Source organism: Condylostylus longicornis, unplaced genomic scaffold, assembly GCF_029603195.1.
Source record: "Condylostylus longicornis isolate FDR11 unplaced genomic scaffold, ASM2960319v2 ptg000077l, whole genome shotgun sequence".
NCBI lineage: Eukaryota > Metazoa > Arthropoda > Insecta > Diptera > Dolichopodidae > Condylostylus > Condylostylus longicornis.
The window spans coordinates 4,115,839-4,133,289 of record NW_026578045.1 but is presented as its reverse complement, the minus strand read 5'-3'; the positions used below and the strand labels follow the sequence as shown (position 1 = coordinate 4,133,289).

General features: G+C 23.7%; 2 protein-coding genes across 2 annotated transcripts; one reads left to right on the top strand and one right to left on the bottom strand.

Annotated features, from left to right (window-relative positions):
* Nucleotides 1–3,448: 3,448 nt before the first annotated feature.
* Nucleotides 3,449–7,253, bottom strand: LOC129612832 (phosrestin-1). Its single transcript, XM_055526616.1, has 3 exons — nt 6,156–7,253; nt 5,897–6,091; nt 3,449–5,222 (listed from the first exon to the last, which is right to left on the bottom strand). Exons 1-3 carry the CDS (start codon nt 7,006–7,008, stop codon nt 5,065–5,067), a joined length of 1,206 nt encoding a protein of 401 aa, XP_055382591.1. The 5' UTR covers nt 7,009–7,253; the 3' UTR covers nt 3,449–5,064.
* A 7,999-nt stretch (nt 7,254–15,252) lies between these two features.
* Nucleotides 15,253–16,445, top strand: LOC129612750 (peroxisomal targeting signal 2 receptor). The gene is made up of 3 exons (XM_055526510.1): nt 15,253–15,447; nt 15,567–16,213; nt 16,283–16,445. The coding sequence occupies exons 1-3, from the start codon at nt 15,253–15,255 to the stop codon at nt 16,443–16,445; spliced, it is 1,005 nt and encodes a 334-aa protein (XP_055382485.1).
* Nucleotides 16,446–17,451: the final 1,006 nt, after the last annotated feature.

Below are 17,451 nucleotides of genomic sequence, written 5' to 3'. Positions count from 1 at the left end.
CTATTTTGAATTTGGTTTTGATGTGCTAAAAAGTTGTTGTAAGCAAATTATTTTCTGTTAAATTTGTAAAATAAAAATATACATATATCGGGAAAATGTCGCGTGCATTATATTTTGAAAGTGAAGAAACGGTAGTAAGTGAAGAAACGCAAGCTATTCAAAGACGACATATAAGAGATTCAACTAATCCATTGGATTTAGACAACAAAATGTATGTTTATGTACCTATTTTATTTTATTATTTACATATATAATATGTACACATTTTTTAGGTTTATCCAGAATTTCAGATTATCATTCCTTGCCAGGTTTAAGTCCTCTTCCATTTTTTCTACTAACCGCGCAATTTGTTTTTTGTTGCTTACGATTTTACTCCTAAATAAAATATATGAATAACATTTTGAAAGAAAATAATTTAGAAAAAATGCTTACATTTTAAAAAAGCAATTAAATACACCAGTTTCCTTGATAAAATGAAGATTTTACAAAAAAAAAAATCTGTCGTCTAAAAATTTGTACCCGCTTTTAAATCGGTGAAAATCCGACAATTTATCGTTTTCATAATACCAGCTAATACGTTTCCTATACAGGGAAAAAAAGCTTTCCCGACTCCGATAAAATTTACCGATAAACAATGTTGGTAATACAAACACAAAATTTTGCCGATAAATTATCGCTTATCGGCCGATACCGATATACATAATAGAGGGGATTCTTAATCGGAATTTTCGAATTTTCGAAAATGATCTCATTTAACATTATTTGCCGGCACATAACCATATATATGTTATATACCCAAATAAAGGGGTAATTTTATGATTGCGTATATAAGTTCATTTTAAAATTCAAGTAATGACAACAATAATTTTAATAAAAAAGGGTTTTCTAAAATTTCAACCCCTTCCACTTTGGTTTTTTATACCTGTGTAAGTATATCTATATACTTAAATACATTTGCGTGTATAACTATATTAAGAGTGTGTTAAAAGGCTATGAGCAAATGAACAAATAGGCAATTATCATCTTTAAAATTTGTTCTTCATATTCGTATACCTACCCTCTTTTACTTGTATACGTACATGAAATAGTAGTACAATATAGTTTTATATAACAGAAACTTATATAAGAAAAAAATTTACATAAAAAGGGTTTTCGAATTTTTTTTGATTTTCTTTTTGTCTTTTGTTCTACATTTCCGAATTTTTCTTATATATTTTTATTAAATTTCCTTTTCGATTATAACTGTGCTAAATTTTTGTCTCATTTATAATCAAAATTGCGACAAGTCTAAACATTTTTATAGTTTTTCTTATTAAGAAAAGATTTTAGAAATTTTAAAATTTAAATATTAAGAAAGTGAAATTTTATAAAAAGTGTTATATGAACTTGTATACTATACATATTAAGTGTTATATAAATATTTTTATTATAATTTATAATTTTTAAATATACCATTTTTTTTTGTTATACAAAGTCCTTTTAAGGATTTTTAATTTTTTTCAATTTTTTAGTGTTTTTTTATCTTTAAGGAATTCTAATTTAAAATACGAATTTGTGAGGCATTTTTAAGGATTATATTGAAAAGTGTAAGTGAATCAATATTTTATATAATTATTTATTTATAATGAGCTTATATATTCAAAATTTTTCATAAGTACAATTTTTCAAAATTTTAAATAGCTAGTTTGTGTGATTTTTCATATTGAATAAAATAGTTCGAAGAAATTGGAATGACAATCTCATTATGAATGAAATTAATAACAATCTAATATTTTAAAATATTTTTTCCTGCCCTATAATACATTAATATTCGAAATTCAAGAGGATTCTTTATATTCGTCAAGGTGATAGTAATTATTACACCTCTCTTTCAATTTCTCAGTAAGTGTTTTAGGCACGGTACAATAACAAAATTACATTACAGAGTAAGAAAACATAAAGCTTTTAAATATTAAAATGTGGGACTAATTATATAAGGGAGTAATTTCAAAACAAAAACCTCTTCAGTAATTACACCTCATCGGTTAAAGGTTAATGTCGTATTTTATAAGAGAAATAAGGAATTGATGGCATTTAATTGCTTCTATTTAAATTCTTCTAAAATTTTAAAAATATTTTTTTTATATATAATTATAGAAGTTCAATAACTAAAAATTTTAATTTTTTTGCAAATTTGTAAAATCTTAATATCAACTGTTTTATTAAACTATTTAAAATTTTAATATTTTATTGTAAAACTATAAAATAATTGTAATATATGCAATAGATATATTTTTATCACTCATTAGAGTTCACTTTTAATTGGTATCAAGACTTCGTTACAAATTCAATTTGATTGTTTGCGGCAAATAATATTCTCACTCGGTAAAAACATAATGTATCCAATTTCAAGAAAATAATGTATCTGAAATCTATCCAGACATAGAATATTCACCAATATGAGTTTCATTTTTTAGTAAATTCTTTAAGAAATAACATACTACTTATATTGCATTTTAATTGTAAAAGTTCAAGTCAGAAAATATGTGTGCTGTAGCTGTTAAACTATGCGGTAAATACTAAAATAGGTATAATAGACTAAAGCTTCATCTTAAAAATGAAAAAAACTATTACACCTAGCTTTCACCAAAATATTTCTGACATGCTCATTTTTAAATTTTCTAGATTCGTACACAAGAAAAATCAGTACCAAAATCAATTGTATCAGTATTTTTTGGCAGCGTTCCCAAAATCATATTTATTTTTAAGAAATCAATATAAATGAATCAATTTTTAAGAAATGAATACAATTGTTGGAGTGTTGCCAGCACATTAATTTCGGAAATTTGTTCGTATTATCGAAGACTACCACTAATCGGGCGAATTCTAACCTGTTAAACTAGTCATAACCCTTAAAATTATTCAATTTAATAGTAATAAAAATTTTTTATTTGTTTTTTTTTTTTTGTTTCCATTTTTCACTTCTCTTTATTTCAAGTAAATAAATCCTATTTTTTTTTTATTTTTTTTTTTTACTCTTAACGCATCCTTTAACAATTAAAATTTTTAATAATTTATTTTGGTTGTTTTTTTTTTTAAATTATTACAAAAAAAAAATTTTTTTCTATAATTTTTTTTTTTTTTTTTTGTTGCTTATTAAATTTTATTTTTTTATGTATATAAGTATGTATATATTGTTATTTGGTTTCTTTTTTAATTTTATTTCATAATTTAATTAAGTATTTGTATGTGTTGTTCATCAATAATATTTTATTTATAAATAAATTTGTTTGTGATAAAATTTTACAAAATATTTTTTTCTCTTTCTTGTATAAATATATTATATTGAGTATGTATATAATATATAGGTATATAATAATTTGTTTATTTAATTTTTTTTATTTATCCTATAATGTCTTATAACGTTTTTGCACCTTCCATTTTTAATTCTAATTTTGGATTTTTGATGTTGTTGTTATGGTTGTTTCTTTTTATCATTATCCTGTCACATAATTCTTTTTTTTTTTTTTTTTTTTTGGTTTATTTTTATATTTTTTAAGTGTGTATTTTGTATATATATGTATATATAAAGAAAATAAAATGATGAAAAAAATTAAAATTAAAAAAAATTTTATTAAATTTTTTTTTAAATAATTTTTTTTTTTTTTTTTCTTGTATAATTTTGTTTTCTCTTTCATATTTATAATGAATCAGTCAACAATAATAAAAAATAAAATAAACAAAAATCATTAGCGGTAAACATTTTTTTTTTTTGTTACAATTTTTGGTTGTTTTTTTTTTTTTTGCTTTGATAGTTAATTAATAATAGTGTGATTATTTTTAATAATAAATTTTTTTTTCAAACCAAATTTTTTTCATTAAATTGGTTTTGTATAATTTAAATATTTTGAATATAGACATTTAATAATTTAATATAATTATAATAATTTAATAATTTGAATATTTTATAATATTTTTGATTCTGTTTAATTGTTTTGTTTTTTTTTCAAATTTCGATTAAATTAAAATACATTTTAATTTTATGATTTTTAATTTAAAATATTTTAAAATAAATTAACAATTAATAATTATATATAATTGTAAATTTTTCAATAATAATTTTTTTTTTTGACTAGTTTTTCATTCCATTAATTAATTAATTAATTTTATAATAAATAAAATATGTGAGAAAATTTATTTCTCGAAAAAATGTAATTTGCAACATATTGTTCTATTTTTTCTGAAATTATTTAAAAACTTGTTTTTTTTTTCGACATTCATTAATAATATTTTAATAAATTTTAATTTATTAATATATTTTTGTTTTTAAGTATAATTAAAATAGATTTTAATAATAATCCCATATTTATTTTATTTTTTTTTAATAAATTTGAATAATTAATAATTTTATTTAATTTTAATTTTAATAAATTTAAAATATAGTATATAGAATTAAGTTGTTCTGTTCTTGTTTCTCTTTAAAAATTTGTTGTTTGATTTTTATATTTTTTTTTTTTTGGTTTTGTTTTTTTTTTTTTTTTTAACATAACATTATTGTATTTAATTGTTTGTTTCATTTTGTTTTCTCTTTTTATTTAAATTTATTTATTATACATAGCTATAACATAAAATAACATAACATAAGTATAACATAATATATAATAGATATAATGTTTTTAATATTTTAATTAATAATAATGCAAATGCAACATAATGAAAATAAAAGTAAACAATAATATTGTGGTGTGGTTGTGGTGATTGTTATTTTGTTGTTGTTGTTATTCTATTCTATTGTTTACTTTTATTTTACTGTTATTGTTTAAACTTTTATTTTTTCTTAATTAGATGTTTAATTTTATTTTATTTTAATTTTATTTATTTATTTTTTTTTTCTAAATATTTAAAACAAGCGTTCGATTATTTTCATTTTTATAATATTGACAGTAAAATTGCATATAATTTTTATTTAATTTTTTTTTTTAATTTTTTTATTTGGAAATGACAAATAAAAAAAAAAATTAGTTTTATTTTTTTTCACAACATTTGCACAATTTTTTTTTTTGTTTTTTATTGTGTTTAAGAATTTTAATCTTTTTCCATCATAACATTTTGCATACGCATTTTAGCAAAATCTTCAAATACAATATTGTCGTCATCATCACCATAATAATTTCGATCGGAACGATGTTGTTCAATTGATTTCATTTTCTTTAATGCATTTGAACGTTTCTTTTCAATGGTTCCTAAAAGCAAAAAGAAATTAAAGAAATTTATAAAATATAAATTTAAATTGTAAAAAATCTGATATGGTTAGCACATAACCGGCCGCAAATTATTTTTTTTTTTCTGTTACGGCGAAACCGTTGAACAAAGCTATGAGAATGTCTGTTGAATTTTTGTTTAGGAATTTTAGGTATGCTACATACTTAGAGAAATAGAAATCCGGGTCTTAGAAAGGGTTCATTCTATGCTAAGTGAATTCTTTGAAAAATTCTTCAGTAAGCAAGCATAACTCAAACAGAACTCAAATATTAATTTTCAAGAAAATCCGTCAATTAGTCTCTAAGGCATGATATAATGCGTTGCTTTGTCACATTAGTCGACGAAGGTTATATAGAAAATTTCAAGATAATCTGTTAAATATCTTTTTAAAATTATAAAAAAAGCAGACCGTCCAGTTCCCGAGACCTGACATATTCTAAAAATTGATTGAATCGACACATAACAAAAATCAACTTAGATATAAATTTTCATGAAAATAGATTCAACCAAAATTGAAATCTGCACAAGCAGACTACCAATTAGAAGTTCATTTCCGACGAAAACTTGATATGCGAAAGTTGGTGCTATCACATATACCCATCTTTATACTAAAACTATATCGTAAAAAAATTAATAAAATTTAAAATTAATTTACCTGGAGCTGGATTCATTAATTTAAATGGTACATCAGTTTGAATTTCACCACCCAATGTTCCGCAATTCAATTTTATTCTTAATGAATATGAAATGACAATACCAATTGCATCAGCTGTTGTCTTACCGTCACAAACCATTGTTGAAGATGCAAGATTTACATCTTCATCCTTTAATGCACCATCCAAAGCAATACCTATAAAAAATTTCATTTAAATTTATTTGAATTTTATATAAATATTTTCTTTATATATACAAACCTCTTCTATCTTTATTACTTGAAGCCAATGGTACCATATAGAATGTTTTAGTTAAATTAGCACCTGGTGTTACTGGACATCCTTCACGTGTCTCTAATTGTGCAACATTCTTACTGAATTGTTGATTAACCATTGTTATTTCAGTATGTTGAACAACCATTACTTTAATATTTTTAACAGTTTTTTTCGAATTATTTGTTATTTGAACTGTTGCTGCAACCTTTTCACCATGATAATATATTTCACGATCTAATGTTACTTCCAAATTAATTTTACCATTAGAGAATGTAAAACCTTTGCTAACCAATGAACTTGGTAAACGTTGTCCACGATTATTTGGTGCATATTGTAATTTTTTGATAACTAAACTAACTTGACTACGTTTATGTTTATCATCTTCATTATCACCAACAAATGCTCTGATACAATATTCAATACCTAATGGTTTACCACTATCATCTTCACCAGCTTGTAATGTTACTGAACTTGGTGAATTTTGTGGAAATTGAAATGTAAATGGAAATGCATTAGCACCTAATTTACGTACTAATTTCTCTTGAGTTGGTGTCATTTCCATTTTTTCATTGATAACCGGTACAATTTGTTCTTTACATAGGATCATCTCTTTTGAGAATTTAACTCCCATGACTTCATCTTCCTCCCGTCCATAACGGTAGGTCGTAACAAGTTGTCCATATACCTTACGTGATTTTAAATAATCTGGATCGACAACAACAACACCATCAACAGGATCACAGTAATCCAAGTGATCAACGAAATCACGACGTCCCAAATAGAAGGTTAATTTTCCATTTGGGGTGGTCTTTTTGAAAACCTTTACTGAGACAACCATTTTTGCAGTTTTTTTTTTTTTAATTTACACTATTTTTTTCTTAAAACTGTTCTTTATTCCAGTTTGTTTTTTAACTATTCTTTAATTAATTTTTTTTTTAATTAAAAATTAATTAATTTATTCACTCACTTTTTAAAATATAAAATTTTAAAATCCACTCGTTTGCTTTATTTTGTTGTATTTTTTTTGTTCAATTTTGTAAGGGAAAATGGACAGTTCGAATATTGTACTCCAAATGAGCTGATTCTAATGGTGCGTGGGGTCTTTTATACCTTTTCTAAGGTTTCCCTAAATCAATAAATATGTATATATTTTTTTAAATGGATTTAAAATATTATTAAGAAAGAACGTAGAAATTTTATTGTTGTCAATTACTGTTATACTTGTGTTATGCAGGTATTCTTTTTTAACAAAAACAATTTTGTAACATTTTCCTTTTAAATATTTGCGCCTATTTGAATATTCTCTCACCTTCACCACCCTTAATTTATGTGGTGGATTTTAATGATGTATTAATGAAATTTAGTGTATAAAACGTAACAAATGCGCAAAATAAAATGGTAAAAGTAATTTAAAATTTTTGTGAATCAATAAATTGTTACAAAAATATTAGAAGAATAGAACGGATACAAAATTTTGATAATGAAATAAACATATTTTTTCTTTCATATGGCGTTCAAGCTAAGAAAGTAAATATGGCGGTCATGTTGTTTAAGAGCTTCCCTCTTCCTCTCATTAAGTTTTAAGTTTAAACGATGAGACTTTTCGAAGATAAGAGAGACAAACTTAAATTTTTCGTATTATATTCTTGAATCCTGAAATGCTAAACATATTTTGGATTTACTGCTGTACCTAAATTAACGCGAAGAGTTTTTAATTCAAGTACCGCCCGCTTGGAATCGGATATTCGAATTCAACTGAGATTGCTGAGCTGCAATTTCAGGAAGCTTAATATAAAATACTTATCCACCAATATAAATTTTGATAATCGTTTGCATGCCACGTGTTAATTAAGGTATAGGACAGTTAAGTAAGAGAATTTTATAAATATGTATAATATTTAAGATTTTGTTGTAATAAGAATTAACTGAGAAAGATTTATAGAGTTTTATTTATGATAAAATTTGTGCTCTGCAATGTTATTTAATCGTAATTATGCATATTAAATTTGTTAATGTGCATGTGAGAGCAATGTTGGCTAAAGAATACTTTTATTATAGAGACTAAATGAAGTCAACATTTCTATCTAACTTAACCCAAAAATTCACATTTCCTTCTTCATTCACAATTTAATTTGCATTCATAAAACACACCTACAATTTTAACACATTAAATTACACAGTTTAAAAATAAAAACATATGTTTTTTTTACATTTGAAACAATAAGACAATAACATTAACTGTTATACTATATATAAAAGTTCTCTGACTTCTCTTTTAAATAAATTAGGTTTTGTTAGAAAAATAAGAAATTAACAAAAATCTATAAATATAAAAACAATTAAATAAAAACAAAAATCGAACATTTTGTGCGACAGTTTAAGAAACCAGAAAAGTGTTCATGGTCGAATACCTATAGATCTACTCATATATGTATATTATATAGAAAAAATTTTAATAAATGTTACTACAAATGCAATGGAGTTTTTTTTTTTAACGGAACTACATTAAAAATGCAAATTTTTAATTAAGAGGTTGTTGGATATATGTAATTTCAGTAAAATTATAAGGTTTAATTGAATTTAAAATTAAAAATTTATAAAAAATAGAATGTGTTGTAAAATCTTTGTATTTGAAGTGACCCTTCCTTGTTTCGCAATTAAAATCCATATGATTTCGATGAGACAGTGTGGCTTCGTTTATATATAGTTTGTTAACATGTACGTACATAGAATTGAATAATGTATAGCCATAGAGAAATACTCCTATATAACCCCTCACTATTGTTGTGTATAACACTTAAATTCATATCATTAACAGCATTCTGTATAAGACTCAAGATGTGTGACACAACCAATTACACCAGTTTATACAATTAAAAATTGCGAATAGTTATGAAAATTTACTCCGTCAAATGACTTCATATTTTAGTTCTTGTATAACAGAATTTCTAAAGAAAATAATATTCAACATAGAATTATTGGTAGAATTATTTTGTAATACTTTTCAATATTATCAATAGAATAACAAATTTGTAATACACTTAAAATATAGTTAATAGAGGTTTAATTGATATTTTAATCTAAAAATTTTAACTTAAAGATCAAATAATTGGTGATTCAATGACTATGGTTAGGATAATCTTTAAAATTATCCGAACATTAAGATTAAGTTGTAAGAGAATAATTAAAAAATTAATGACATAACGACCTTGTCATTATGCAATATTTTAACTGCAATAAAGTGATTATTTAAGTCACAGAAGGGGATCAACAATATTATACAATTATTGGTGTTATCGAAAGCCCTTATTTTCTTATGAGATTTTGTCTTTCTAAAAAATATGTAGGCGGCCTTACCTGGTTCGTGCACAAATATTTTTGAAACAACACCGTGTTTTTCCGAATTACAAAGTTTCGCATTGAATAAGCTCTGAGTTTTTTTTATTTGGGTTCAAGTCTGGGACCCAGTATGCTTAAAAATTTAATGCACAATTTCTTCCACTTCTAATATACTTATATCATAGCATTGGAAGTGAAAGAATTATTAATTAAATAATAATCAGGGAAATTTTGTATACACATTTGTACATATATTATTAAAATATATCTTCTTCTATTCTTTTATTTCTGACACAAAGATCTCTGACAATTTTTTGATCATTTCTTGAATTTAAATTAATTGATTTTTTTACATAATTGAATTAATAATAAGATTGGCCTCGTAACAAGAAAAATTTATTGAAATTTCAATTGTTTACGATTTACATGCATTCTTTTGTGTTTTATAACAATTAATAAATTTCAATTCTTTCAATAATTTCAAAAAGCTTCTTATAATATTTAAAATCGTATTAAAGAAATTTTTATTATGTAAAGACCAGATTTTATAAAATGTGACAGCAAAATATGTAAAATTGTGTTGTGTTTGTAACAGGACTTTATATATTAAATTTTTTCTTTTCAACATTCCATTCATAGTTATAATTTAGAATTCGTATTTACGATATATACCATTAAGCCTGCTATGAATAGCTATAGCATGAATAATTATTCGAATTTTTGTTTGTCCTGATAAACTTCAAACGTGATGTTTCTAATAGAGCTACTAGTATCTCATCAACTCTTATTTAGTTTTTTTCAATGGTTTCTAAACAAAACTATAATTGACGGCTTTTACATGACTGATTGGATAACAACTTACGATATACGTATAAAAATTATTGAATATGTTAACTTTCTGTTGTAGAGGATTAAGCATTCTCCAAAATCTAGAAATATTAAATAATGTAAAAGAAATTTATAACAAAATAAATTTAGAATTTATATTTTTCTTCTTGATTAAAAAACGTTTTTCTGTGTTCCTTTGTCAAATAAGAGAAAATTAATACACAATTATGCGTAATTCACTTTTAAATACCATAGGCAAAACAGTAAAATATGAGAAATTATTACTCATACTATTGGAATTATACACATTATTTGTATAATATTTTCGTAAATATCGAATTATTTTGGATTGACTCATAAAAAATTAAATTTAAAATTCGCTTTTGAATTTTCCTCTTCATTTAGGACATTATTGTTGAGTTATTTTTGTATGACAGTAAACGAGATGTTCATATTTATGATGTTACCTACATATTTTGCATATAATTTATTTAACATCAAATATTACCATATAGCCAAAAAATACGCATTCATTTCATTTCAAAATTTAATTTGCTTCATATTCAAACCTCTTGCACTCTATAATAGTCCTAAGTATGTGGGCATTTCGACTGTCTTCAACTCCAAATATAGCTGAATTATATTTTACAATTAATAATAATAAAATTTTGTTTATAAGATAAGCAGAAATTTATTTCTGCAAAAAATCAATATAACTCTTGCAATCCATCCCTCGTTAAGTATCAGAGTTAGTAACATCTGTAACCATAAGTAAACATACAGAACTTGCACATTACTACTATTATACGAACATTTATCATTTTTGGTGTAAACAATTAACAGCATCGCAGTTGAAGTCAACAAAGTATATATCTAATTAAAATACTTCATGAATATTCACAACTTTATGTGAGCATTTCTAAGAAATTTCTTAGCTATTTCTGTTAAATTAAAATTAATTTAATAAATGCGTTCACATGTAATTTTCAAATTTAGCATAATTGTTTAAATTTAACATGTAAAATGTAATTATGTGAGAATACTAATTAGAAAAGATCTTTCATAACTACTGTTCTCACAATGTTATAAAGTTTACGAACGTACTACATGAAATTTTATGAGGAAATCAACTAAAAACTAAATACATACATATGTGAAATAAAATTGTTTTGTGGGTTGCAACTCATACCAAAAGTACATCATACCAAAAATTCATATTTGTAATTTTTGAAATTTTTATATTTAAAATAACTATTTCTATAGTAGTTTTATAAAATCTTATTATTTCGTGTATGAAAATTAATATTGTATGTACAAGAATAATAATTACAACCGTAAAGTGGGTATATGTAAATTTAGTACACTTTTTTAATTTCTGTAAATTTTATATGGTTTCCCGCATAAATTTGTTTTAAAATTGTTTTTTTTTCTTCTTCTTAGAATTTTATTTTGTATTTTGTTAATATTTTGCTGTAAAATACGATATACGTTCTATTTGTTTTTATTGCAATCCAATTGTTATTAAAATCTTTCAGTTTGATGACGTCATTCTGAAATTATTTTATGTGTAATATTTAGCTACTTATATTTTAAAAATATTATTATGTATACATATTCGGAATTATTCTAAATTTAGCTTATACATTTAAAATTTTTGAAAATTATGGTGCATTCTTATAAAATTTTTAATTATTTACAGTATTAAAAATAATTATTTTTTGTATGTATATGCAAGTCATTACAAATATTTTAATATTAAGCACATACTTTAAATCTAATATCAGAAATAGAAAGGGAGAGAAAGAGAGAGAAAGCATGAAATAAACCGAAAATAAAATATTGTTTGTGATTTTTGGTGACGCAACATTATAGCATTATGTTCATTATTGATATATTGTTTGCAAACCTTTGTTTGACAACAAAAAAATCAACTCCGCGTAAGTGAATTTTTCGGTAGTTGTTGCACATAGGCTAAATCCTAAATGCTGGGTAATATCAGAAATATTTAATAGCATAAAAATATTCCTACCTGAAGTAATAGAAAGCTTACAAAATTTTCATGCAAAAAATAATCGAGAATAATTCGTGAGAAGTAATCGAGAGGAGCAGCGTATCAATTCGTTTTGAAGAAGTTTGTATGCTTATATACCACGCGCTGTAATCGAACTTACTGTTTAGGACAGAACGAGTGTGACGCTATACAAGGAGACCAATGATTTACTTACGAAATTCTATTATTAATTAGCTTTTCTTACGGGCAGGTTAAAATCAATTTGAAATCGAATTGAGATATTAACTCAGATGACTGTAGGTTATTAGTATCGGATTACCAAATTCTTCAATATTTTAAAGCCAATTATTTTTCATTAATAAACTACTTCTTAATATACCAAATTCTTTAACTATACTTGCTAGACTTTTTTTAGGAAAAATCAAAAATCTTAAGGTTCTTTCTCTTACAGCAAAATTTGTAATAAATTAATTTTCTTCCTGATTACGTCATATTATTTCAATTATAGCACATTTCTAACATTACTCATCCTGTATATGTTATTTCAATTAAAAAATATTTTACAAGGTATTTTTTTTATAACGGTAAGAAAAATGTCAATTTCTTTTGTTTTATTTCTTATTTATTTTTTTATTACATTTTGTCTTTAATAAGATTATCGGAATAAACTTATGCAAAAAAATATTTCATAATATATGCAAGTAGGTATAAAGACTCGTAATAAGACGCTCATAAGCAAGTTGCTGAGAACTTATCAATATTCAATAATCATTAATTACATATATACATTTATCAATATACACAACCTTACATACACACTTATGTACGCATAATATGGATAACAATATAACAATGGGTTAATGTTGTACAATGTAAGATTAAAATTAACAGAAAAGTAAAATAAAAAAATGAAAAATTTAAGACATTATAAATGGGTTGAAGGTCTTCCACTTTAATCTTTTTAACACTATAATTGCTATTTACATTTCTTTTTTTTTTTTTTTTAATGAAAATAATCAGTTCAAGTTTATGGTCTTAACCACATTACCGAATAATTGACTAAAAATTTTTTAAAATTTTTCATAGCAAAATTTTTTTTAGTTAAAAGCTCTTTTTTCTTTTCAAAAATTTTATACTTCAAGTTCAAGGAAGTTGTACAAGTATTTGGTGTGTGTATGCATTGCTCTTAACATTATTTATTTAGCAGCTGTTCTATTTTTAGATTAAAGGTTAAAAATTGTTGTATATGGCAATTTTTTTTTTTAATTTTTGTCTGATTTGGAATTTATTACTTAAATATTTGAAATTATTTAATAATTTACTTATAAAATAATTAAAAAAAAAAACGCTTTAAGTGATTTGCACCAATTTAGAATGGGCCGTTTTATTAATTGATTAAATTATTTGACAATTAAAAGGAAGTTTTTATAAAATATTAAATAATAATTAAAATTTTAAATTAATTCTAAAATACAATATCATCCAATTTATTTGGGATTTTAATTATTTGATTTATTAATGCGGAATATAGAACAGGAGTGGCCAGACTTTATTTTGATGAGCGCCAACAATTAAAAATTAAAAATTTCTAAAATCTCAAGTATACAATTTTGAAAATTTTACAAATAATCAATTTACGTTCAAATTTTTATGAAAAACAAATCATTATTCTTTATTTGGTATGGTTCTACACTATTAGTATTGAATTTACGTGAATGTTTGCTGCATATATTTTTTAAAATCTCGACGGTAGCTTACTAAAGTATACAATATTTAGTGAAATATTGTTGAAATCAGTTTAATACAGATTCGTTCGAAGGTCCCATATACTGAACTGATAAAAATTCAGTATATTACAGTAAACAGAATTCAGAAAATAGAAGAGGCCATGATCCACTATTTTCCCACCACTGGTATAGAGCTACTTATTAAATTTAAGCTTTTTTTGTTAGCACGCGCATTTACTATGCATTTTAACACATTCAAAGGAATATAGTTTAAGATCCAAAAAAAAAAATTTCTATTTCATTATTAGATCAAGTGGAAGTATTTCAATTAAGAATCTATACTTACTATGAGAGTGAGAGTGAGAGAAGTTCAGTTTCGCTAGAATTTCACTATAATTCTATCGCATTGCATTGACAAATTAATAATTTTGAAAAGTATAGACACTTATGATTGAGTGAAATTTTGTCATTGCAAAACAGATTTTAATTTGAAATTATTTTCAATATCAGATAATAGTAAGAACTACTGAAAATGTCGAATCATACGTTAAGGCCGCTTTCTCAATATGCTACCTTCCTTACAAACCGAAAATTAATATGCTTACATAATTATTTATATTGTTATTAATTAATAGTGATGTTGTTTAAAACCGAAAATTTAAATATTTTTGAAATAAAAAATTGCATATATTTAGGATACACCATTTACGTATGAGTTTACATGACATTGAAATAAAATAATCAGCTCAGCTAAATAATTCGTTCAAAATTATGTATTATAAATTTTGTAAGGATTTTCATTTAAATAAATCTAATTTCCAACTCAAACTATTATAACCTCTATATATTTTCTTGCATAATTCGCAATAGTAATGATTATTGTGAATTGGTATTTTTCAATTTGGAACCTTAAACGAATCATCATGAAAACAACACTCCTTTTATTTTTCTTCGGTTTGTGTCTTTGATAATGTTAGTTGGAAAAAAAAAAATATAAAAAATTAAAGAAAATTTCGAAAATATTTTTAAAACATTTGAAATATGTCAAAATATTAAAGAAAATTTATATTAAAGTATACTAAAATTTTAATTAAAATTTTAATAACTTTAAATTTTTTTTCTGTCTCTTTTCCAGATTTCATGAAAAAAATTTTCTTAAAAAAAAAAATCTAAAAAAATGCCTTCAATTAAAACACCAAATCGTCATGGTTATTCTGTGAAATTTTCACCATTTCATTCACGCAATATTGTGGTGGCAACTAGTCAACAATATGGAATGAGTGGAAATGGAACATTATTTTATTTTTCATATGATGATGAAAATATTTCCTTTATTCGACAATATGAATGGGATGATGGATTATTTGATGTGGTGAGTATTTTGTTTAATTTATCAATTTTATCCTAAATTTATGTTATGTCAAAATATTATTTAAAAATGTTGTTAATTTTCAATTTTTTCTTTTTATTTCATAAAATATTTTCAAAAAGGCTTGGTCTAATCTTAATGAAAATTTAGTTGTTACATCATCTGGTGATGGTATAATGCAATTATGGGATCTTAATTCACCATTAAAAAATCCAAAACCAATACAATTATATTCAGAGCATAATGCTGAAATATACAGTTTAGATTGGGGTAGTTTTTGGCATTCAAATAATATATTAAGCGCCAGTTGGGATAATAAACTGAAAATATGGGATCCAACACGTGGTAATTCATTATCAACATTTGTAATGAATAGATCATCAATATCATCACAATCAACATTAATAACAAATGATATATTAATATATCAAGCAGCATATGCACCATTTATACCAAATATATTTTCAAGTGTAAGTACTGATGGTAATTTATGTTTATGGAATTCTTTAGATTTTTCAGGTAATCCAATTGGTAAAATTAAAGTACATAATGAGGAAGCATTATCATTAGATTGGAATAAATTTAATCATTGGATGTTAGCAACCGGTGGTTCTGATGGTCTTATTAGATGTTGGGATATAAGAAATATTAAAGATGATAGTCCTGTATATGAATTTTTAGGTTCAGAATTAATGGCAATTAGAAAAATTAAATATTCACAATGTTTACCAAATATTTTGGCAACAACAAGTTTTGATTGTACAACAAGGTAATTAAAAAAAAATTTTTTTTGTAAATTGCAAAATATTTTTGTATTAATTTCTGTTCTTCATTTTAGGATTTGGGATATTGAAAATCAAGAAGAATCAATACAAATTTTAAAAGATCATGATGAATGTATTTACGGATTAGATTGGAGTTATAATAGAGATGATTTAATTGTTGATTGTGGTTGGGATTCTAAAATTAATATCAATTCGGTCACGTCTTTGATTAAGTGATTCAAAATTTTCTGATAAAATCGCGTATCGCTAGGGTATTTGAAATGCAAAGATTAAAATTTGCCATTATTACAAGAAATTGCTTATGATTCCTTGAATTAAGGCACTAAAGGCAGAAAGAAATGATAAAATTTTATTCATTTTCTCATAAAGAAATGAAGAAATCGCCTTTGGCTTTAATTTATTAAGAAAATTTATTTAATATCATCCAATTTTTACTTTAAATAGGAAGCAACAATGTTGCTCAATATCGTACTACTGATATTTATGAGGTCCTCCAGATAATTAGCACTTTTTAGTGTAAAAATTCAATAAGAATATTATTGAGGCAGGTGCTACCAAAATAATATTTTTGTATTCAATCACTTTAAGTACTCGTTTTGTTTACATTTATTCGTTATACAAGAAAGTATTCTGATGGAAAAGCCACAGGGGCTTTCCCAAACTGAATTAAAATTATTGAATTCTTTAAATTTACAAGATTTTTTCAATAATATTTTATGGTTCAAAAACAACAAATTATTCGGAAGTCAAATAAAATTCTTCTCGTTAACTGTTTTGTCCTTGTTATGTAATAAAATTATTGTATATTTTTACAGTTATATTGCAACTTTGTGTACTGAAAGCATTAATTTGTGATCATTTACAATCAAAATTAATTTTAATTTGATCTTAATTCTCTGAATTTTGTTTTTTTCCATGCATTCCGTGCAATAACTGAATTGATTTTCGTGATTAATTTACCTAAAAATTGTTAAAAAAAAATTCTGTTTCATAATTTTTTCATTAAATTGAATAATAAAAAGGATTCAGATAATTTTTGTTCAGTTAGATAAAATTCCAAAATTACACGTAGCACTTCCATAATGCAGTAATACGTTTTATATTCAATTCAGAAATTTCTCTTTAAACTCAATTCAGAAATGTATGTGTAAGCTGAATTAAAATTAAGAACCGTATTCTTACAATATGGAAGTTAAGATTAAATAAAATCGAATTGGATTTC